Source organism: Triturus cristatus, chromosome 3_2, assembly GCF_964204655.1.
Source record: "Triturus cristatus chromosome 3_2, aTriCri1.1, whole genome shotgun sequence".
Classification (NCBI taxonomy): Eukaryota; Metazoa; Chordata; class Amphibia; order Caudata; family Salamandridae; genus Triturus; species Triturus cristatus.
In genome coordinates, this window is record NC_140584.1 from 58,749,605 (window position 1) to 58,774,574 (window position 24,970).

Here is a 24,970-nt window from a genome sequence, read left to right on the forward strand (position 1 = left end):
GATCGGTTTCCTTGAAACTAGCCTAATTTATTATGCATGAGGATTCTTAGAAAAGTCCCTGCACACGACGTGCATAACAACATGAACATACTCCGTATGAAAGTCATGGTCATCTTCATCCTAGGGTGAAAGAACTACTTTGCATAACTGCAGGTATTGATTCAGGCTCATTTACATAATCCTACTCATAACATATTGATTGTGTTAGGAACCCCAAAGGCTATCTTTATGGTACAAAAGAACCATACCTACATTAGATAGATAGAGAAGAAGCTTCCACACTGACACAAGACGCTGAGGTCCCTGCACATAGAAGTTCCAGCACGCACTGGTCTGACATCCCTTGCAGTGTGTCCCACTCGAGACTAAGACAGGGTCCTTCGTTCTCGCCCATCAGGTAATGGGGTTGGCTCTTTCCTAGGGGATTCTTGGCTTTACACCCACATACATGTTAGGTACACTTAGGTAGGGTTTGCATCTTAGGAGTACGCTTGATTACTGTCATTTATATATGCCTGCATATATTCACTGTTTTAGCACAATGATAGAAATCTACCTTTTATTTACTCTGTTGGTGCTTGTAATCTTATACACCAGTTTCGGTCTAATGATTGTCGCAGCAAACATGTTTTATACCAGAATGACGCTGGTTCAATGAATGTCTATTGAAAACGTCCCCATCGTTTATTCTGTGCATCTCTGAGAGCAAGTGAGCATGAGTGACTGAGCGCAAAGTACTGTACTGTTTCCACGATCCCTGAAGGATCAAGAGTTGTCATGTTCGATAGTTGCCAGAAACAATTTGCTCCTTGGTAGGGATAGGGGGCTTATGGTGGCACTGTGAGCTAGCTGGTCTAAAGGCGAAGATATCTTTTGGGGGTGTCTGGAATCAGTCTGGACACCAATCCCTTACTTTATGCTGTCTAAATGCGCAGATCCTATGTATTTTAGGAACTGCACGACATTACCAATCCACACAACACACCACACAACTACCATATTGCTTTCTTGATGGCTATGTTTCTGGTCTTGTGCCACAGACGAATTGGTGTTTTGGGAATGAAAAGCAGCTGTAAGTTATGGCGAGTGCTGTGTGCATACCTTTTAAACTTCAATGGTACCATCATTCAGTTTAACTTTTTTTCTAGTGTATTTCATTGTTTTTTATGTATACTTATTTTTTTTACACCAGCTGTGCATGACCTTCACTATGGAGGAAATGTGTGCCAAGGAGCTAGATCAAGAGAAAGCATAGAGAACCAAGAGAACACAGCCTGGAGTAAGCCACACAAACTTTTCATGACAAAGAAAGGAAAATACTCAACAGTCCTGCTCAATAAAACCTGAGGTTATATATTCAAGTGGACGAGGTGAGGGGCTTGAAAATATGTACCTTACTCCCTGAAGCTGGGTTGGAGTTGCATAGTGTGTAGTAAATAAAGTCAATTTTGCATAACAATACAGTCTGATTAGCCTTATAGACCGCGCAGAGGTATATAATGAACACTGTGAGAAGCTGGCTTGGTATATCGTGTACACTTTGGGCACCCTTCACCAATCCAGACAACCCTTATGGTGATTTTGGTGGTCTTAGACAACCTTAGAAAGCTCTCCAAGTGGTAGTTGTGGAAAGCAGCCTTCAGGCTTAGTCCAGAAGGAGTGTAAAGAAGCTTATTTTACCAGAACGTAATCTTATAGGTATAGATTAAGTGAAAAAGAATCACACAGTCTCGTTATAAAAATATGTATTTATTATAAGACACCCACTAACACATACAAATATTTCTTTCCGCTGGATGAACACAATGCACATAATACTTTACAGAGAAAACTGGTAAGTAGCACAAAATACAGAGTGACCGCCAGGGGGAGAGACCAAACCATATCCTCAAATAGTGGTATGAGAACCACAACTCAAGTCATGACTATACCCAGAAGACTTAGAAGTGCCAGGGACCAAGGAACTACCCGAGGTAAGTTACCAGGAACCCCACGGCGGCCGTGTGCTGAGTGCGAACATGACCGCGGGCTCAATACAAGTCAATGGGTAAGTCATGGTTGCAATTTTAAAGAAGAAGGACCCTTCTCAGTGGACCCTGAAGAAGCCCTGTGGAAGACAAAGTTGGAGAGCCACCTCACCCGTGGATACCTTAGGAACCAGGATACCTACACCAGGGAAGCTAGGTGAAAAGGTGTGAAGTGGTGTCGGAAACTGCTGTTGAACCCAATGGAGGACTTCAGGAAGATGCCGCTGCTGGGGAAGGTGAAAGTGTCCGTTGGAACCCAAAGGTGGATGCCAAAGGAGAAGTACCTGCAAGCAGAGGGGACAGAGTCTATGCCACTCAGGAGTGACCAGGAGGCACGGAAGATGAATGCCCACAGATGTCTGGTGTTGCAGGAGAGCTAACGGTGACCTTGGAAATGCAGCTGTGTGGACCAGATGATGCTGTGGAAAACCAGGAGCTGTTCACGAGCTGTCCCACGTCGGATGTCGTGAGGTCGGTGTCCGTCTGCAGCACCAACAAGCCTTGGCAACCGTAACCAATGTGGAAAGGGAAAAAGGTGCAGTGTCGGGACCAGCAGGATCCAGGTGACTGACCACAAGCAGGGGAGTCAGGGCAGGCCCAGGGTTGTCAGGGGAGCCCGCAAGGAAGAACCTCAAGAGCACCCTCAGGCCGGAGGTACTGGAGTCGCAAGAGGACCTCGAGCAGCTCAGCAAAGATGCAGGCCCACGGTGCAAGTGATGCAGTGGGGACGAAGATCTTGGTCACAGGAGATGCTTGAGGTTGGGGCTACTTGGAGCCCGAAAGTCTTGGTGGAAGGAAGCCAACAAGCCTTTGCAACAACAAGTCAACGCAGTGCACAGGGGTTTGGCTCCGACAAGGGATACTGGCCTCAAACTTGGTGAGAGGACAGTGCAGGCCTCGAACTTTGTCAAGAACCACCACCTGTGTTGCTGAGCCTTTCGGGGTCCGTGAGAGCTGAGGATCAGCAGACCAGTCAGCTTTGTTGCGGTGCCTGCAGATGCAGGGAAATGTCTCCTTCACTTCAAGGGAGATTCCTCCAGGTGTTTTGGATGTCCACAGGCCTTGGAAGGTTCCTGTATGGAGCACAGGCACAGATGTTGCAGCAGATGAGCAGGGTGACAGTAGGAGTCTTCCCTTGCTGCCCAAAGTGAAGTCCAGCGAAGTCCAGAGTGCCCAGAAGGTCGAAAATGAAGTGGTATCTTGAAATCAATATAGTCCCACAACTAAAATAGGGACCCAACCACAGGTGAGCCCATAAGTACCCTAAGGTAAGGGTTGGGACAATAAATGGTTCCCTCCCAGGGGAGGAGTCAGACAGTGGAGAGGATACTCCCATGTCCTTTGTCCAGTTTCGCGCCAGAGCGAGAGCCAACGGCTCTCTGAGCTGGTTTAAATTGGACTAAGCAAAGAGGGCACCAAATGGGCCCTTCAAGCAGAATTAGTGGCGCTGGCAAGCGCCCCCACCCTGCCCCAATACACTAAACCCTGTCTGGGAGGTGATCACATATCTTTGTGACAGAATACGTATTGTTCTGCCTTCCCCTTGGTTCATTCAGAAGCAGGAGGGCAGAATCGTGTCTCTGGTCGGCAGCAACCATGTTGTGCTGACTGGGTCTAGAAGACTGGTCCCGGGCACACTGAAGGCCTCCTGGAGGAGCTTTACAGTGCATGGAATCATACCTCCGACACAGTTTATGGTGTGGAGGTATGATTCGAACATGTTTGATACCAAACATGATAGGGTTCGTGACTGCCAATTTAGAGATGGTCATCACGTAATGACGCATGGCCCCTCTATATGTCATAATGACTGTTGCACTTACAACCCGGGAGAATGGACTCCGAAGGTTATGGGGTGTCCTGCTCATGCAGGGGCGCCCTCACACTTAGAACCGAGCACCCTGCCTTCAGGATTGAAAGGCCTGCTTTAGGGGTGACCTGTAGGTTTTAAGTGCAGTGACCTTAGATATAGGGAAACCTATATCTGTCATAAGTGGTGCTAGTTCCATCTTACACAGGCTGCCATGGCAGGCCTGTAGATGCAGTTTGAGTGGCCCCCCCATGGTTGGCATAATACATCATTCAGCCCCTCGGGGACCCATGGTGTACCTATGCCCTGGGTACGTCGGTACGATATACTAGGTACTTATAAGGGTACACCAGTCTCCAATCTGAGATGTACCTAAGTACTTAACATAACCAATTCAGGGGAGAAAGCACAGAGACTGGGATCCTATTTAGCAGGATCTCAGTTATACTAGTCAAACATTCTAACACCAGGCAAAAAGTGGGGATAACCATAAAAGCAGATTCTACTTCCCTACACACATGTACTAATTTCTTGCACATGTACCAGTTATACCGGGTTCTTCGGTGAAATCAAGACACCTAATGCAGAGCAGCCTGGCCATAACATCAACTTACTTGTGGTGTGCCCGGAACTGGGGGTGGCACTAGGTTGATGATTAAACTGTCTTCCGACTGCTCCATGGACAACTGTTCTTCATACCTCTTCATGTCGTACTCAAGCTCTGCTGCCAGTTGTTTATCAACAGCAAAGAAATCCTGAATTTCATTCCTGTAATCTTGCATCATTTCCTGTACAAATAAGAAATTACAATATGATGAGAAACTACCCATTTTCACAGCACATTATCAACAGGGTGGGGTATAATCTTAAGATAGTAGTGGGCCTTAACAGCAGAATTGGGTCATGAGACAGGAGTGGTAGTTGGAACGGCTATTAAAGTACAGGCAGACAACAGAACTCAATGTGGAAGGACAATCCAAAATACAGAGAGAGAGAAAAACCCCTTGTGACCAGATAACCCCTCATAGACCACAGAGAATAGAAATTGTTTTCTAATTTTGTTTTATTTATAAAAATATATATAAATTAATAAATCAATTATTTTTGTTTGAGTAAATCATTTTTTTTTCTATAAATACAAAGTTGTTTGATGAGCTCATTTTGCTCAATGTGGAAGGACTTCATATACTCGACAGATCTGAACTTTTAATATAGCATACAGCTGAAGAAGTCTCTTTTTATATTCCGCAATTCATGTTGTAATGAAAGCTCTAGAACTGACATTTTATACAAAGAATGATTACTTCATGACGAAAAGTTCAAAATCTTTTATGATTTTATTGCTCACTCCTGTTCTTAATCAAAATAGGTTTAGCAGATCTTTAGGTTCTAGCAACTCTTACTCAGACACCCAAAGATGAATGTCCTAACTTTTTTCCCCACTAAGCCACAGATGTGCTCTTGGGATACCTTAGACACACAATTGATGGACAGAATGCAGAACAAATCAAAACATTCACCCCAGTCAAGAGATCTGGGTTAAATCCATCATTCTTTTGCTCACCATGCCACCCCAGTTTAGACCTGGCCATATGCAAATCAGTCTTGACCCTGTGCCTCATGGGAACAGTCCAGCCTGAACTGCTTGCCTTAGCATTTCAATAACGTTTGCAACCACAAAACCCAGACAATTAACAGAAACAGTACTATTGCACGTCTCACTACCTCACAGAAAGGGTCCACAAGTCTTAGTGTTACAAGTGCAAGGTTTTCTATTTCAATCCACATTACACTATAGATATTTCGATAGGCCATTAAAATGCTATGCTACTTTAACAACTCCCTGTACCATGAGGGTCCTAAAACGTCCTAACTAAAGCATATCCGTCTCCCTCCCATTTCAATTTTGAAGGTTTCTGGGAGGCACAGTTTTGGCTGTTCAACTTCATCCACAATAAAAAATACATACCCGTAGGTAATTCATGAGCTCTCGCAGAGCGGGAATCCGTTTCTGCTCCAGAAACCCTTTCAGAGAAGTGATGATGGGGATGATGTTTTCAATAAAAATTTTCTTTTGAACCTACATTTAAAAGCAAAACACAAAGAGGCTGAATAGAGGATACAAAGCGTCTTTCTCTGACTCATATCCACAGTATAATAATGGTGAACACAGAGTGCCCTGCATAGGGTAGAAAAGTAGAAATTTATATACCACAGGGGTCACAACTGAACAGAAGGCCTCCTCTGCAAACGCCAAACGTACGAGTTACTTATCTTCGGTAATGATGTATCTGGTAGAGACGATTCTAGCCACAAATTCCTTCACATAGAATTATCCCCAGGCATGAGACTGGATCCGGAAACTTTTGCCATAGCATCCCTGCACGCCGGGGTGACATCACGCGACTCCGCACAGGTGTCGTCCGCGTACGTGACGTCAGCGAGGTCACATAAGACCCGCCCCGGTGCACCTACATCGGTTTTCTTTGGAGAACTTTTCCGCACCACAACGCGGAATCACCAGATAAAAAACTGTGGGAGCATGGGAACAGTGTGCGAAGAGCAGAAAAGTTGGAAAGAATCGGTGACTAACACCACCACCAGGGTAGTGCCAACACCGCAGACCCCAAGGGCAGGGAAAGAAGAATAACAAGCAAAAACCTGCGGAGCCACCCTGCCTGCACATAGACAACCTCTCATCCCTGAGCACCGAAGGGAAGAACAGGCATAAGTCATGGCACACGGAGGAAGCCCACCCCCCTCATCCTGAGCAAGGAAGGGGACCAGTCCCAAGATGTACAGGGACAACAACCACCAAGCCACCCCAACATAGAGGGCAACCACCCGCAAGGACAAGGGCAAGACATGGCCAGAGGACCCTCAAACCAGAGGACAGCAATGGAAGGGAGGGGAGAGAGGGGAAGGATAGAAGTAAACCCCCCCCCCAAACCTGGAGTAGCCAAAGCAGCAGGACACCAGCGCACTGAAACCCCATCCTCCAAAGAATCAAGGGAGGAAGGAACCGCCCCCAGCCGGAGCCACCCGTCAAGAGCAAGGAAGGCACTCACAGGAGACACAGCCTCCACCGGGAGGTGAGTACCAAAGACCAACCCAACGGTCCTCGCAGAATAGGGGAGGAAGGGCAGGCCGTGAAGGAATCTGCGGCTAGAATCGTCGCTACCAGATACATCGTTACCGAAGGTAAGTAACTCGTACATCTGATAGAGACTACTAGCCGCAGATTCCTTCACGTAGAATAGATACCCTGCAAAAGGACCCCACCAGCCAAGTCAGAGCAGAGGGCCCCACAGGGGACCAGATCTATGGACTAGGTAGAACCTTGTCCCTGCCAGGCCAAGGAAACCCCCACAAGCAGAACCCCACCGACCCCAAGGGGATGTAGGAGGGAAAGAAGGCTGAAGAGTATCGCACACCCACAGCAGAGGAACCAAGGGCAAGGGCTGAGAGGCTGAGAGGCTGAAGCACCGCACTCCCCCACAAGGCAGCACAGCTTCCGTCGAATGCCAAGACAGGAAGAAGAAGCCTAGAGAGCCCAAGGAAACTAGGGAGAAAAAGGCGAGCCCACTCCAGATGGAGAGCAGCCTGTCAGCCAGAACAATGCCGGCAGTCAAGACCAGAAGCAAGAAGAACAGCTCGAGGCCCCAGGAAGACCAAGTAGACAACGCCTAGTAAGGGACATCCCAGACCGCAGAACGGAAGCAGGGAGAGAAGGAGAGGCCCGGATCACCACCACGAGTGGCCGTGCACACGACCTCTCAGGGAGCAAAGCAACCTACGGAAACACCAAGAAGAACATGTACCCTAAGGTGACCAGAACCCTCCAGCAGAGCATAAGCCATATGACAGCTACAATAGCCCCACATAGGGCACATGAAGTCCCAATATAGGGGAACCCTCTTTGGAAGAACTTCCGCAGCAGAGGAAGAAACAAAAGAACCACGGGGAAAAAAACATCCCCGCAACAAGTTTGACAGCAGCCCAAGCAAAGCAGAAGGCCCAATCTCAGGGCCAAGTCTGCAGAACAACTCCTGCAGAACTCACACACAACAGCAACAAGGGGCTGTCCAGCAGCCAACAATGCCAAAGTCCCAAGGAAGGACGTAAACGGCCAGAAAAACATACTCCACAACCATATCCGGCAGCCTAAGAAGACCTAAAGGCAACCCTAACTTAGAAGTCACTGAGGAGGGGACGGAGGAGGACGGATCCCTGCCAAGAGTCTCTGGATGGCGGAGTTGGCCGGGGCATGAAACAACAGACTGCCATCAAATGGGAGATCAATGAGTCTCTCCCGAATATTTTGGGGGAAGACGCTGTCCCGAAGCCAAGTATAGCGACGGAGAGCGACTGAGGAAGCCATGGCCCGGCCCAGCGCCTCAGACGTCTAGAGCAGACCCCAGAGACTCAGCCGAGTCCCACAAACAAGAGGAGGCCCTAGCCAGCACACACAAGGTGATAAGCGCCCACAGGGCCGCGCTGGTCGAGGCGAAAATGTTGCGTCCCCAAGTGTCCAGCCCGCGGGCCTCCCTGGACGGCGGAGCCAACAGGGGCAGTAGGGAGGGAAAAGCAGTCCGCAGAAGGGGACTGGCGGCTGTGGGGTGAACGGACAGGCACGCCGGGTCACGCGGCGTCAGAAGGTGCCGATGCAGAAGATGCGGAGGCACCGGGTCCCCGGAGGCAGGACGCCTCCAAGACCCTGTCAAGGCAGAAAGGAGTGAACCTTCAAAGGGAAGCAAGATTTCCCTCCCACCAGAGCCCTGGTGGAGGACCTCCAACAGATGGTCCGCCGGAAAGTGAGCCACCGGGTCGCCCATGCGTAGGATGCCCACAGCCGTGGACACCGCATGAGTGAAGACCGCACCCTCATCCGTAGGTCCCCGCGGTGGAGAAAGCAACTCCTCTGTGGGCGACGGCTGCAAACTAAGGCGGCCGTCCACCGAGGCCAAGCGGGGCGGGTAAGGGCCAGACCTGGAAGTCAGGAGGTGCAGAAGAATGAGGGACCTGCCACTCCTTCAACGGACATCCCTGCCGCAGAAAGGGCGGGGAGCCACCCTACGACGCCGGTGAAAAAGACACCACACGGCGACCAGTCTCCGGGGAGGACAACACCAAAATGCAGCCTGCCCCCGGAGAAGAATGAGCGTCCGAAGATGAATCCGCCGTACGACCCCTCTGCATGGAGTCGGCCACTTGAGGCAGGACACCGGCACCATCCGGCGTCGACGGGCAAGGGACCTCCAAGTCACCCTGCACGGGAGACCAGAGCGGGGATCGGTGTAGAGCTGGAGCCGGACTGACCCCGGAGCAGCGTCGGCCCGACCCCCGCCGAGGCAACCACCTGCGTGGGGGAACAGGATGGGCCCGGGGAGGGGTCCGAAGTCCTCTGCCGGCCGCGGCCCAGAAGGAGGCGAAGATCGCCCGGCAACCCCTGTGGCGGCGCCAGGGACGATACAACCTCCGACTTGCCCTCCAACGAGGCAGCTGCCTGTGAGGAGGTACGAGAGGGGCCCGGAGAAGGACGAGGGGTCTGTCCTCGACCCGGAGCGGGACGAGGAGGGGCCACTGACCCCTGTGGCTCCGCACGGTCCAGCTGCTGCCGGCGCCGTAGCGGCGTCACCTCGGCCTTAGACAGGACCACCCTGCTAAGGGACCGAGAGGGGCTCGGGGATGCGACCTGAGCCCCGGCGACACCACAGATACCCCTGCGGGGGTATGCAGCGAGGCAGAGACGCCGTGGCCTGAATGAGGTGCCCCAGAGGAGCCGCACCTCAACAGCACCACATCCTCCAAGCCTCGATCCAACCCAGTCGGCGCTGGAGCCACCCGCGGCGCCACTGAGGGCCCTGCGCGAGGTGAGGGATCGCCGACGCCACAGGAGGGAAAGGAGGAGACGCCAGCGAGGCCTGAAAAGCCGCCGCGTAAGTCTCCATCTGGACTCTCAATGCCCCAACACCGGGAAATGGTGGATAGGACGATACGCGGGGCCGCATCACCCGCAGAGAGTCCACGCCCCCGGTAGGCCGAGAACTAGCCCCAGGGGACGAACTGCGACACTTACCCACAGGGGAGCGACGCTAACGTGACATCGGAGAAAGGCGAGGACGATGACCACGGCCGGACCTGAAGCCGTCCGCCGAAGTAGACCGAGGGGAGGACGTCGACCTGGAGAGACACGCCGAGAGAAGTTTCATGCTGCACTCCCGCTTCAACTTTTGGAACGCCGCACAATCCGACGTGCCGTGATCCTCCCCCAAACACCACATGCAAATGAGGTGAGGGTCCGTGGCTGACATAAGACGCCCACAAAACGTGCAAGTTTTAAAGCCCGAAGGCATTCACACACTGCTCCCACCAAAAAAGAATGGAAGAAAAGGGAGGCCTGAAAAGAGGCCCGCAGCAAGGAACGGATCCGCGTTGCACGCGGAAAAGGAAAAAACTGACATAGGCGCGCCGGGGCGGGTCTTATGTGACCTTGCTGACGTCACGTACATGGACGACGCCTGGGCGGAGTCGCATAATGTTGTCCCGGCGTGCAGGGATGCTGTGGCAAAAGTTTCCAGATCCAGTCTCATGCCTGGGGATAATTCTACGTGAAGGAATCTGCGGCTAGTCGTCTCTATCAGATCTTGGAATATTATGTTACATGAAGGACTAAGCTTTGCCTTTAACCTGCAAAACTGTCGCATCAAAATGATGTTCAAAATGTATTATGGGGCATGAATCCCTCATAACAAGAGGTACAACGAAGGAAAGGCTTTCTGTAATAGCATTTTTATTCCCAAGTTACTTTCATTAATTTTATACACACTAGAATATCTCTGACTATGAGTGGAATAAAAAAAAAGGAAATTCATATAAAAACATGCCAGAAGGAGGCATAATTTTCCTTTTGTTTAATTATTAAAGCCATTTAAAAACTTTAGAAAGGCAACTTAAATGGTCTTCAGAAGCAAAAAAGCAATAAATGGTACACAAAGTTTACATAAAAGAAAGCAGACAGTGAAAACGTGAAGCACTTGGATTCCTTAAAAGAAGAAAGAAGAAGAGTGCACGGGAACTTGAGTTAAATAGTTCATTTTGATGAAGAGGACAGATTAAGGAACAAGTCGAAAAAGTTACTTACCTGTGCTAACAATCTTTCCAGTGGCTACTCTATCTACCTGCAGATTCCTCACCTGTAGAATAATCCCAGGCGTCAGGCAAGTTATCTCTAGTACTATAACATTTTCTCCATCACTATCCATCAACAAGGAGGCGGCCGGGTGGGTGAGAATTCTGCAAATAGAGTATCCACCAGAAAGATCGGTACTGCAGGTAATTTGTTTTTTCTTCTGATGGATACATCCACCTGCAGATTGCTGACTAGTAGAATACACTCCATACCCATACTCGCCTAGGATGAGGGATGATGGATGGTTATACCAGGAAATCCTACAAGACAGATCAGGCAAAATGCCTTTGGCCTTGTAGAATGGACCATGATTCTCTCATGGAGTTTACTTCTTTGCTAGTGCATAGCATGTCTTGAGGTCAACCACAGACTGTGAAAGCTGAAAGGAACTCAGATGTTCCTGTTCAATCCGCAGGCATGTAGGTGGAGTCCTCCAAGAATGAGATGCAGTAGCATCCGCACCAACTGGAAGAGAAGGTCTGGTCTGAATGGCAGCTTGAGCAGAGGACAGATGGAGAAGGACAGAAAGACTGCATAAGCACAACCTTCTTGGCCAAACAGGGCAATAAGAATAAGTTGGGACCAGTCTTGCTGTACCTTCCTCAGAACTCAATGAATTAAGTATATTGGGGAGGTCACCCGAGAAGCACTCCTCTGGGTGAAGATATTCTGGACTACCTCCGGCAGGAGAAGCCACTCAATATCGAGAAGATCACGCCACCTCAGGCTGTTGACTCGGACATTCATAGACCCCGCTAGGTGAATGGCAGTTAACCAGATACCTTGGGCGTGTCCAAGCCCATAGCCTCAATATCTCCAGACAAAGGAGGTGAGACCTTACTACCTCTTGCCTGATGACGTGCTACATCGCTGTTGTGTTGTCCATCTATGTGCTTAACTTCGGGGCTCCATACGATTCTGGCGGGACCTACCATTGTCACTTATGGGCTGAATCGCAATAATAAAAATGAAATTTTGCCAAGATGTCTCTATGCAATGCTGCACAGACTATATATCATTCCATAACATTATTTTCGGACATTAGACCAACTCCTGATAGACTTCTTGTGGGGCAATAAGCACAAAAGGGTGTACTTGGCAACATTACAGAGAATGTGGGGGCGGGGGGCTGGAGGTCCCATGCTCAGAGTTCTACTACATGGCATCCCAACTTCAACATTCAGTGCATTGGCTAGACACTGAAAATAATTGGGAGACTGATCTTCTGGCGGGTACACATGACGATTATACATTGCCTACAATTTTGATGTGTGGAAAACAGCCCCCCCCCCCCAAAGATCCCATACATTGCACGACATGTGGACCTGATCTCGGACACCGTAGTTTGGAGGGTGGTTCAACACACGCAATATGCCCCGCTGTAGCAGTGCGTCATTTTGCTCGTATAGCGGACTCTATGTCCATACGACGCTGGAAGGAAGCAGGTTGTCAAACAATGGGCAACCTGTATATAGATAGGTTTATTACCCATGACGAGGCAACAGTCACCTTTGACCTGGGAACTGGACAATTTTTGCAATACGAAATATTCTCTAACGTGACGCAAGAAATTTGGGTGGGATTCTTGGCAGAACCATCTAGTACAAACACACTGACGATAATGATGTACAAGGCGTGGGGCAACGGATTAATAGTGCATCTATATAGAGCCTTAAGAGACGACTTGCCAGACGCTGCATTGCCAGTAAAGCGAAAATGGGATGCCACGGTGGAGGAACCGCTATCTCATAAGGAGTGGGAAAAGGCTCTGGAGGGGGTACGGACAGTCCTCTCTAATGCGCGTTTTAAGCTCCTACAATACAATAGTGCTCACCCCGAATACACTGCGTACAATTTACCCTACTTGAAGCGATGTAAGTCAGAGATTTAAAACACAGGCGGACTTCCTTCATATGGTTTAGACGTGCTCGCTGCTGTGCACTTATTGGGACTAGGCAATTGCCCACTTGCAAAGGGTTGGACAATCCCCCAAAATGATTCAACAGGTGCTGCTGGGTCTACTAGCCGCCCACCCCAACACAGGTGGGGGAATGGATGAGAGACATGTGCAAATGGGCTATTGCGGAAACAGTGCTTATGAAACTAGTGTGCCAGGATGAAAAATTAGAAGAGGATCTAGGAGCATGGTCTCAGATGCTGGCGGACTGCAAAGAGGAGCAAGACTCAGGAGTCTGGGGTCGCCATGGCGAGGAGAGACCACGACTGGGAGATGACATGCGCTAATGCTTAGAACTGGTGAATGATGTATAACAACCATGCACACAGGACATTGATATTCTGGTTTGATGTTAGAGATGGGAATTGGGAGGCGGGGTGGGGGAGGGAGGGGGAACTCAAAAGTTGGGTTTGGCTTGATCCATATAGGCATCATGAGAAGCATATTATGCACATGAAACATTACGGAATTGACAAGTGACCCGGAAGATGGCTTTTCCCATGTCGGTTTTCCTTGAATTATAAGATGGGATCTTCCAGTGCGGAATCGTGATATTTTATTGTACAGGGGTTGCAAAGTGGGAAGCCGGGAAAACTTTTTGACACAGGATATTTGCTTGTCTCTTATGTCTGTGTGATTCGAAATGCCAATAAAGTTAATTGAAAGAAGAAACAAGCATTGGCATAGCCAATAGGTCTCGCCTACAGTTGCATAACTAAACACTTATAAGGTCCCAAAAGCGAGACCTATTGGCTATGCCAAGCGGCCGTAAAAGTGAAAGTGATCGCGATCAAACATCAAAGCGGCCGTGAAAGTGAAAGTAGTCGCGGTAAAAGTGGCGCCCGCGCACATGCACTGTAACTCTAGGCTGGCCTGGGAGCACTTTTTGGAGCCCTCTCAATAAGTCTCGCCAGACCAGCGTATGCGCTGGGTCAGGCGAGACCTAAAAAGGGTGGATCGTGTGATGTGTGTAATTTAACTTGGGATACCAAACTTATTAATGCACAGGACAGTGCTGGAAAAACTGAACATCCCGAGCACAGTAAAAGATACAAAGAAGCTCCTATTAAGAGAACAGAAATGGATTTACAGGTTCCGTAGCTATGAGGTAGGCCTCAACAATGACATCCTGTGGAGCCTATTGAATAGACTATGACCTATGTACCTAGCATACTCACTAAGGAAAATACAGCAGAAAAACGCCATCCATGGGGAGTGTGGAGAAGGAATCATGGATTAGCTTTGATTAAGCAAAATGCCCATGGTGAAAGTACCCTAGGGGAACAAGTGAAGGAGATTATAGGATCATGTACTAGATGTATTATCTCCATTCCTCTGAGCGAAAATAGACATTCTCTCTTGGGCTTCGTGAATAAAAGCTTTTACCCCAGGAGTGTCACGAGTGTACTTCAGTTTAAACCTTGAGTGTAATACAACACCACTCTGTGCAGAGGACACTAGTTTAAGCAACTCATGATTACCTTTTATATTTATACAAGGGTGATGTAGTTTGCAATGTCCACAAACAGATTGAACTCGATCTCCTCCACAATGGGCAGAGACCGTTGTAACTGGAACTGTGGTTCTGGGTGATGCCTGTAATTAGAGATGATACCTATAATAAAGGTTGCCCCATTCGTGACAACCACTTTCCACTGTGATGATTGTCATACCTAATATGGCGGCGGTAAAAGGGACGCTATTTCATACAGCGCTGAGGAAGAGCTACGGTGGATGTGACCATGTGACCACCACACATGATCACAAACAGAACATACAGGAAGGAGGCCGCAGGAGCTGGTCAGCACCTTCATGGTGTGCGGACTGGCTCACGGTATTCTGACCTTGTCGAAGTAAGGAGACGGGGAGGGGGACCGCCCCTAACAGACCCATTCTGGGTTTGTAGACGGCCGCCCATGGATGCTACCCAGTAACCGGCTTAACATATCCTCGGATAGTGGGTATTTTCTAAATCACTTACAAAAACAAATTCTGTCGTGATCAGTGTTTGACTATAGGGAAATGCTCCTGCACGCACTGAGGAACTTCGATTTTCGATCACGATCAAATCGACCCGCCATTTTGTGACCCGCCGCCATTTTGTGTTGCCATCACTCAGGCAGCACGGCGAACGAAGTCTATTCTGCTTCTCCCGTAGCTTGGTGTCGAAATACGTCCTCGGCCTTATTTGCGAAGCTGGTGTTTGGACTAGCCGAGTACACTAATCCTTGTCTGGCTTTCCTAATCCCTGTTTCAACTATCTGTAGGCTCACACTATTCTTTCCCGATCATATCTTATCGACTGGCCTTCACCGTCTCCTGCTAGCATTCTCTTGTGTCATGACTGTCCTCCAATACACACAAACGTATCTCACCACCTGCAAGTTAGTTATAATCTGTTAATGAATTAGTTCGGGGGTGGGATCACAAACACAGTTGGAGGAGAGGTCTCTTCGAGTTATCTGATATTTCTGTTTTCGAACCTTTCTTACTGGTTCCGCTTTGTTTTCCACTTACCCTATTGTCTCTTTCCTTCTATGCTTGGGGACTGTGTCTAGTTAATAATTATGTATTGTATAGTATTTAATCTGATGCGCCACAGAGTGAAGTGGCAGTCTCCTGAGAACCTACTTTGTGTACTTCTAGGATAACTGTACTAGCTGCAGCTAAATAAATCCAATCTTCTAACGCCGACAGACTGTCCCGTGTCTCTGTGTAGCGAAGCAGGTGAACCCCGGAGACAGAGGGCGTACCCTGCGCCGCCAGGTCCAAAAGGTTCTGGTTCTTCAATTGGCGCCCAACGTTGGGCGGCTTCAGTGGTACCGGTTCTGCTCGAAGGTCGTGAGGAACCTCGCAAGAAAATTCCGGAGGGATCGCGAGCCACAATAAGCGACCCCTGTATGTCGAAAGTGGTCCGAAGGTCTTTTGCAGCGCGGTTACTCCTTCCTGACGGCTACTGGCGACCGCTGGCCTGACTGCCGCCCTGATTTGGCCTATTCCTTTGGTGATGTATGGTAAAGCGAGACGATAGACGGGCCTCTGTTGGTGGAAGAAGACGTCCTTAGTTAGGTTATCGATGCTTGTATTATGAATTTAGCAGATATTGATATGCTAATGGGTAATGTCGTCCCACAGACAATATGGGCTAAGATTCGTAGAGAGGATCACGCACAGGAACTAGGTGCTACCTGGGATGTTACAGCTGATACAGATAGAGACCAAGTGGGTGGCGCAAAGCCTGACGCTTTGATCTCGGAATTTCCTGGTAGAATCATTACGTTAATGAAAACCATGATGCCTGCATTAAGAGTGAATTGGGATAAGCTAGCAGCATGCAAACAAAAGAAAGATGAAAGTGTCTCTGATTTCTTTACTCGTTTCGAGGAGACATTTATCGATCACAGTGGTCAGGACATGGCTACCGAGGGTGGACAGCGATTATTCGTGGACAAATTTGTATTTAATTTGCTTCCCGAGCTGTCACACAAATTAAAAGATTCAGAAAGTTCTTGGGCTGTTTCTTCTTCTGCCCAAATATTGGCTACTGCACAATATTACGAGAATAGGGATAAAGAAGAAAAAGAAAAGCAAGAGAAAAAGACGAAATATTTAAAACAAAGGTTCTCTTGCAGCAAGCCTATCCCCCACGTTATTTTCAGCCTCAAACTCAGAAGCCACCACAGTTTCAGAGATTGTATCAGAAACCTGAGCCATACATTCCGCGACCTTTGTTAGGTCCTAATCAATGTGCCTATTGTAGAGAGGAAGGTCATTTTAAGAGTAGTTGTCCTGTTTTATTGCAGCGCAATGGAGCGTTATCTGCTCCACGAGGTCGTGCTGGCCTCCAGTCAGCAAACAGAGGTAGAGGTCGAGGTATGTTAACTCAGGAACAGCGTGCCCTTCCTTCTCCTAATTCCATGAACTACTTTGATCAGCAGAATGTGAGATCTACTCAGTATTATAATGAAGACCATTATGTTGAAGGCGAGAATGAGAGTCTTCCTGCTAACTAGGACAGCCACAGACAAAGTAAGGGAGTTGTGCCAATCCCAGTAGATCAAAATGGTCCTTATGTCAACGTCACTAAAATGGGTGTATCAGAGCCATTTCTTCTAGATACTGGAGCAATGAGAAGTTCTATTATTCATTCTAAACTCCCCGGGGCACCTTTGTCTGGCTTAACGAATGTTTCTGTAGGATTCTCTGGCGCCCCTGTTCGCAATCCGGTTTCTTGTCCTTTGCCTATTTCAGTTGGTCCTTATGATTTGGAAGCTCCACTTCTGTTGACAAATGGTTGTGGTGAGAATCTGTTGGGTCTAGACCTATTGAAAAGAATGCATGCTACAATATATTGTTCTCCTTCAGGCGTACATCTTACCCTAGGTCAGAAGTTGATCTCCCCAATGTATCTGTCTAAAGATCAGTTTGCTTCTGAGTTGCTTTCTCTTCCAACAGCACTTTGGGCCACGGGTCCTAACGATGTGGGTTGTCTTGAGATACCGCCTTATGTTGTCACTCTCAAGCCCAACGTTGAATTACCACGTATCCCACAATATAGAATCTCTGCTGAAGGTGAAAAAGCGCTAGAATCTCTGCTGAAGGTGAAAAAGCGCTTTTGGAAATCATTCATGACTTAATTCGGAAGGGTGTGGTTGAAGAAACGAGAGGTAATACATGCAATAGTCCTATTCTTCCTGTTCTTAAACGTACTGATCCTTCTCAGCCTCCTGTGTACCGGTTTGTGATTGAACTGCGAGAAGTAAACAAAATTGTGATTCCACAATTTCCTGTTGTTCCAGATATCACTGCTTTGTTGACTATGACACCTTCCACAGCGACTTGGTTTTCTGTTATCGATCTAAAGAATGCCTTCTTCAGTATTCCCATTGCAGAAGAAAGTAGGGACATTTTTGGTTTCTCCCTTGGAGGCCGAAGCTTCCGGTTTAAGCGCGCACCCCAAGGGTACTGTGAAAGTCCCTCCATTTACAGCCAAGCTTTAAAATGTCATCTGGATACTTTACACTTGCCGTCTGGCGCTGCTCTTATCCAATACATGGACGACTTGTTAGTCACCGCTGATTCAGAAGATATCTGCAAAGATGTCACTGTTGCACTGTTACGTCACTTGTTTAAACTGAATCACAAGGTTTCACCTTCCAAACTGCAATATGTTTGTCGAGAGGTTACCTACTTGGGTCATCTCCTATCAAAGGAGGGACGACGATTGACACCAGAACGAATTCAGGCGATTGCGCGAATGTCTGTACCATCCACACAAAGGGAAGTACGTGCCTTTCTGGGTATCACTTCTTATTGTAGACAGTGGATCCCTAACTTCTCTTTAACTGCTAAACCTTTGTTGGCACTCACTTTAAAAGATACGCCTCAGCCCATTCCTTGGACTAATGAGTGCCAAAGGAGTTTCACTGATTTACGCACTGCTCTGTGTTCTGCTCCTATACTGGGTACCCCAGATTACACTAAGCCTTTTATACTGTATGTTCACGAGAAAGAAGGTTGTGCATTGTCAGTCTTGACACAGCAATTTGGAGATAGACAGCGGCCATGTGCTTATTTTTCAGCTACATTAGATCCCGTAGCTAAAGCATTCCCCAGTTGTCTCAAAGCCACAGCAGCCGCAGCAATTTCTATCCGACAGTCTGCTGGAATGGTGTTAGATAACACTCTCATTGTCATGGTGCCACATGCAGTGGATACTTTGCTAAACAGAACGAAGACACAGCATCTTAAGGTTTTCGAACCTTTCTTACTGGTTCCGCTTTGTTTTCCACTTACCCTATTGGCTCTTTCCTTCAATGCTTGGGGACTGTGTCTAGTTAATAATTATGTATTGTATAGTATTTAATCTGATGCGCCACAGAGTGAAGTGGCAGTCTCCTGAGAACCTACTTTGTGTACTTCTAGGATAACTGTACTAGCTGCAGCTAAATAAATCCAATCTTCTAACGTCGACAGACTGTCCCGTGTCTCTGTGTAGCGAAGCAGGTGAACACCGGAGACAGAGGGCGTACCCTGCGCCGCCAGGTCCAAAAGGTTCTGGTTCTTCAGCACACCAATACATGCAATTGCTCATGTGAAACTCGGTAAGATTTTAATTCACTATGGAGGCTCCACGTATGTCCCACCTGGTTTTTAATATGACAATAGCGGTGAGCCTGCTAGTGGTCTTCACTATACATAGCAATGCAAATTTCAGCACGGTGGAATTATGGGTTTTGAATGGTCAATTGGGATACATTATATAACTTAGTGATCAGAAATCCACCACCACAATGTGGTAGATGCAGGGAAGTAAAGAGTGTGTGGCTGTCTCGTGTTTTTTATAAAGCTTATGTATTGTGTTTGGTCTTGTGTGTATGACTGGGAGTCAAACCTTTCAGATGTGTAATATGCTGTAGGTCACGAGTGTTAAATTTCCATTGTAGGTATTACCGCAGGGTGTAAGGCCCCAGACCAGAATGGGTCAGACCTCAATCTACCGACCAGGTAATGTAGGAGAGTAGGGGATATAAGGGAATTTAAGGTCATGAAGACCCTTTATGGGCTATATAAATCGGCTGAAACAGGTTGACTGGCATGCAGATAGGAGGGTTGTAGGGCCATTTACTCGCCCTGATGCGACCATCTTATATTATATTATATACTTTTTAATCCTGACCAGGATGTCCAGTAATAAAACAGAGTGGGTATTCCTGAGCCAGTTTAAACCTAAATCTCTGCTCTATCTTTCTTTTTTGCTATTATTTGTTTGTACTGTCTTCCCCTCCCTTTTTCTCCATCCCAGGCGTTGGTCTGCGCAGGGATGTCGCAGGGATGATCTTAGCAAGCCCAATGATGAAGCATGCCACAAATTGTGGGTGAGGGCAATTTTTCTGAAAACCACGCATGCGTCACACTCTACTTTTGCTGTATACTTCTCTTTTCTCCTACCTCTCTTTGTGTGTTTGGTTGTTTGTTGTGGAAGTTGATGTAGGAGCGATACCTCTTTCCCCTTTGTTTTGTGCGCTTGTCAGCAACTGCAATTTACTTATTCTCTTTAGATTCATGATGGAAATTCTTTATAAAGCTGCCTTTCATGACAAGAATTACATGCCATGGGAGTGTAGTGGTTTGAAAGGAGGAACTATATGTCTGGGGAGAGAAAAAGGTTCTCACTAAAGGTTCTAAACAGACACTTAAGGCGCCCCTAAAAGAATTACACTCTTAAGGCCCTCCATGAAGGCCTTGATAACAGGAATTTAAAAGACAGACCAAATGTTCTGCATTCTGTGTAAAGGCTACTACCTCAGATGTGTGGAGCCAGATAGAAATGTACACCAATCTGCCCTTTTACAAATGCAACAAATAACAAATTAACTCTTGCAGTAGTTTTTCTTAAGGATTTACCAACATATCCAGTAGCATGGACTGCCAAGGTTAACAGGCCTACTTACCTAATTTTCTTCACCACGCATGGGATCAGGGCAAGTGCAGGTGAAACCTAAGCAGATACCCCGGACCAGTTAATCTATGGTGTACTGCCCAAGGCCAGTGATAACTTCGAGGCGAAGTTTTGACATTTTGCCTCGTGGAGAACAGATCGATTGTGGAAGTACCCCAGTGGCATAAGTACTTTTGGAATTCTTTAGGATTTATCTCACATCTATGGACTTGTTGGAGCATCTTGCTTAGCAGATACACAAACTCATTGTCCATCCCCAACAGATGTGCTGCTAGGAGCTGCACATGGCGCTGTAGGGCGCAAAGTAATACACCCAGGGCCAGTGCAAATAACTGGGGCGAGTTAGTGCCCCCCACTTCTGCATGTAATGAACAAGTTACTTACCTTTGGTAACAATATATCTATAAGAAACATTAGCTAGTGTTAGATTCCTTACCTTAGACGATCCCCAGGCGTCAGACTGGATCCGGAAAGTTTTCGATAGCAGTACCTCTGCACGTCTGTAGGTGACGTTGTGCGGCTCCGCGTCCGTCGCTGGCGTCGTATGCGCCGAGATGACATCACGGAGACTACTTAGGCGCCACCCAAGCGCGCTGACGTCAGTTCTGTACTCGACTTTCCACGCCAGGAACGCAGAGCCATGCAAGACACTGACCACTGGTGCATAAAACTAGGGCCCTAAAAGGGATGACCTTAACCCTAGAAATCAGTTTGCAGAACGGGGAGGATGGGTGGGGCGGTAAGGAATCTAACACTAACTAATGTTCCTTACAGATACATCGTTATCGAAGGTAAGTAACTTGTTCATCTGAAAGAAACACGTTAGGGTTAGATTCCTTACCTTAGAATAGATACCCCAGGAATACCAACCCCGGTGGTGGGACTGCGAACTAAGATCACACCAGAACATTTCTGAGAACAGAACAGCCAAAGAAGCCGTCTCTCCGGACTTGGCTGTCAAGGCAATAATGCTTGGTAAAGGTATGCAGCGAGGACCACGTAGCTGCCTGACAGATATCCTGCATAGGGACTCCCAGTCCCAGAGCGGTAGTGGCTGCTGTCGCCCGAGTCGAATGGGCACGCAGCCCCACAGGAGGCTCCTTTTTAGCCAAGGAGTAAAAGGCTAAAATACACAGAACGACCCACCGAGAGATGGTTCGTTTGTGCACAGCCCGACCTTTCTTGGCGCCCACGTAGCCAACAAAGAGTTGACCATCCACCCGGAATTGTTGTGTGCGCTTCAGATAGAACGAGAGCGCAAGTTTTGGGTCCAGACGGTGGAGCCTCTCTTTCTCTTTCGAAGGATGCGGAAAGAAGGTGGGCAAAGTGATGGTCTGCCCGATGTGGAAGGGTGTGACAACCTTGGGCAGAAAAGAAGGATGGGTCCTTAACACCACCTTGTCCGGATGAACAGAAAGGAAATGAGGTTTAGAAGAATGAGCCTGGAGCTCACTCACTCTTCTGGCAGAGGTGATAGCAACTAGGAAAGCAGTCTTTAAGGTGAGAAGACGTAAAGGACAGTTGTGAAGCGGCTCAAAGGGAGCGCACATCAAATAAGTCAACACAAGATTCAAGTCCCACTGAGGCATTATAAAGGGGACCGGAGGGAACGTGTGTAAAATGCCTTTTCAAGAAACGACTAACAGCAGGGGACTTGAAAAGAGAAGGCTGATCTGGAAGCCTTAAAAAAGGCGGAAATGGCCGAGAGATAGTCCTTGATAGTGCCCAGACCAGAGCCCTGCTGGGCCAGAGTAAGGAGGAACCGAAAAACTTCTGAAAGAGGGCCAGAAAGGGGATCCACAGCCTTCGCTGTGCACCATGCCACAAATGTATTCCAACTGCAGACGTACACCGTTTTAGTGGAGGGACGCCTGACTGCCAAAATAACATCACAGACTTCAGCAGGAAGGTCGAAAGCTGTCAACTGTCGTCGCTCAATCTCCACACATGGAGGTGGAGGCTGGACAGGCTCGGGTGAAGGTCCGTCCCCTGCTGCTGCTCCCAAAGAGGCAGTCGGATCGGAGGACAGATTTCCAGACTTGAGTAGCTCAGGATACCATACTGTTCTTGCCCAATCCGGAGCCTCAATAATGACTTGGGCCCAGTCGCGCCTGATCTTCTTCAGCACTCTGGGCAGAAGTGGTATAGGCGGAAAGACGTACAACAGACCGCAACTCCACTCGCGATGAAAAGCGCCTCTCCCATGTGGCCACCCCATCCCAGGAGGGACGCACCCGTCACCACTGTGAACTCCGGTTGGGAAAGGGAGAGGGATCTGCCATTGACCCAATGGCGATTCGTGATCCACCACTGCAATTGACGTGTAGTACCCTCCGAGATCTGGACGTGATCTGACAGGTTGCCCTGATGCTGTGCCCACTGAAACTTCAGGTCCCACTGCAGAGCCCGCATATGCCATCCGGCATGTTGCACTAGCAGGATGCAGGAGGCCATCAGGCCCAGGAGCCGGAGGGTCATCCTGACAAACCCGGTATAGAGGCTGAAAGATCGGAATCATAGCCTGAATATCCCGGATCCGCTGTTCGGGAGGATAGACCCGAAACTGCGCCTAATCCAGAACCGCTCCGATGAATTGGTGCTTCTGAGAGGGATTCAGGTGCGACTTCGGCACATTGATGGAAAACCCCAGCAAATGCAGGAGGTTGGCCGTAGTCTGGAGGTGGGAGACTACCGTTTGTGGTGAGCCCGCCTTCAACAACCAGTCGTCTAGATAGGGGAAGACCGAAACCCCCGATCTGCGCAGATGAGCTGCGACCACCTCCATCACTTTCGTGGACACCCGAGGGGCGCTGGTAAGGCCAAAAGGGGAGCACAGTAAACTGAAAGTGCTCGTGGCCTACCATGAACCGCAGGTAACGCGGGTGGGCCGGCAGGACGGGAACATGAAAATAGGTGTCCTGCAAGTCCAACGCTACCATTCAGTCTCCTGGATCGAGAGCAGACAAGACCTGAACCAAAGTCAACATCTTGAACTTCTCCTTCCGGAGGAAGCGGTTGACGTTCCGGAGGTCCAAGATGGGACGCAGACCTCCTTTGTCATTCTTGGGGACCAGAAAGTAGTGGGAATAACAACCACTCCCTACTTCTGGCCCAGGAACGCACTCAATGGCCCCCTTGGCCAAGAGGGCTGTGACTTCCTGCTGGAGAAGTGCCAAGTGTTCCCCCGACATGCAGTGGTACTGACTGGCATGGCTGGAGGGGTGGACTGAAAGGGAAGGGAGTAACCTTTACGGAGGATCTGCAACACCCACTTGTCCGATGTGATAGCCTGCCAGTGGGGGAGGTGATGGCGGATCCTGCCACCCAGTGGTGTGGGGTGCCCCCCCCATACTCGGATTAGGAAGGTCTGGAGGTAGGAGCTGAGAGGGTGGAGGTGGACTGACCCCCACGCTGATTCCCAGACCCGCACCTGCGGAAACCGCATCAGGCTGGGTCCGCAGCGGCTTGCCGAAGCAATGTGCCTGGGCGCCCTTTCCGTGGCCACGAAAGGAACGAAAACCAGGAGTGGCTGGGCTTTTCGTGGAAAGACCCAAGGACTTGGCCGTGGCCCGCGAGTCCTTAAAACGCTCCAGCGCAGTCGGCTTTATCGCTGTAGGAGAGTAGGGTCTGCTTTCTATGTTCACCCCCACTTTTTGCTTTTGCTTTACTTGTTTTCGACTTAGATGTGGCTGTGGGCCTGCTAACCAGACCCACAGCCCTGCTGTTCTCTCTCTAAATTGATACTATGTACTTTAGGTGCATAACCCATTTGGATAGGATCACCTTATTGGCCCCTGTACAGTGTACCTTAGGTACCCAGGGCATAGGTGTATCCTAGGCCTACCAGGGGCTGCAGCATGTATTGTGCCACCCCTGGCCTGGCCTTCCATTATGACACAACTGGCTGATCACTCAGCTGGGGCAACGTTGTGTAATCACTCCTTGCTTAGGTGTAGTATTCCTATACCTAACTTACATATAGACACATGTGTACCTATCAGCCACTCCTATGGCAGGCCTTAACAATCCTGGAGGCAGAGTGCTTGGTAACATGTGAGATGGTGCTCTAGCATGAGCTGAGCCTGTCTGCAGCTTTCGGAACCATGTCCTTATAGCTGTTCTATGATATAGCCTACCATATACTCTTAAAGTACCTTATAATCTTAAACGGTTATGGTAACTATGGTTTGGCTTTATCAAAACATGTCGTGTAAGGTGTCTAACACTTTGGAATAATACCCCCATCCCATTTCTGGGGATGAGGATATTATCCCTCCCTTCTAGAGGGAGAAGACATGTTGTAACCTACTTACCCGGTTAAAGTTAACCAGAGCCCCAGCATCACAAAATGGATGTTGCTGCCACAGACACGAGTCTGACCTCCTGCTGCTGGGAGTGATCCCGGCAAGGGAGGCTTGGACAATAGGTTTCCTGCCTTGGGAGGTGCGAGCACCACCCCAGACAGGCCTTAGTGTATTGGGGCAGGGAGGGATGAAAAGAATGAGACATGCCTGGGGCACAC

General features: G+C 48.7%; 1 protein-coding gene across 1 annotated transcript in view; it reads right to left on the reverse strand.

The window, feature by feature from the left end:
- The window catches only part of NCAPD3 (non-SMC condensin II complex subunit D3), a 1,141,478-nt gene that overhangs the window by 182,762 nt on the left and 933,746 nt on the right, over window positions 1-24,970 (reverse strand). The window contains exons 31-32 of the mRNA XM_085646993.1: window positions 5,807-5,917; window positions 4,452-4,625 (exon numbers count right to left, since the gene is read on the reverse strand). Coding sequence (XP_085503119.1) covers window positions 4,452-4,625; window positions 5,807-5,917 — 285 coding nt within the window. The remainder of the gene's footprint in view (window positions 1-4,451; window positions 4,626-5,806; window positions 5,918-24,970) is intronic.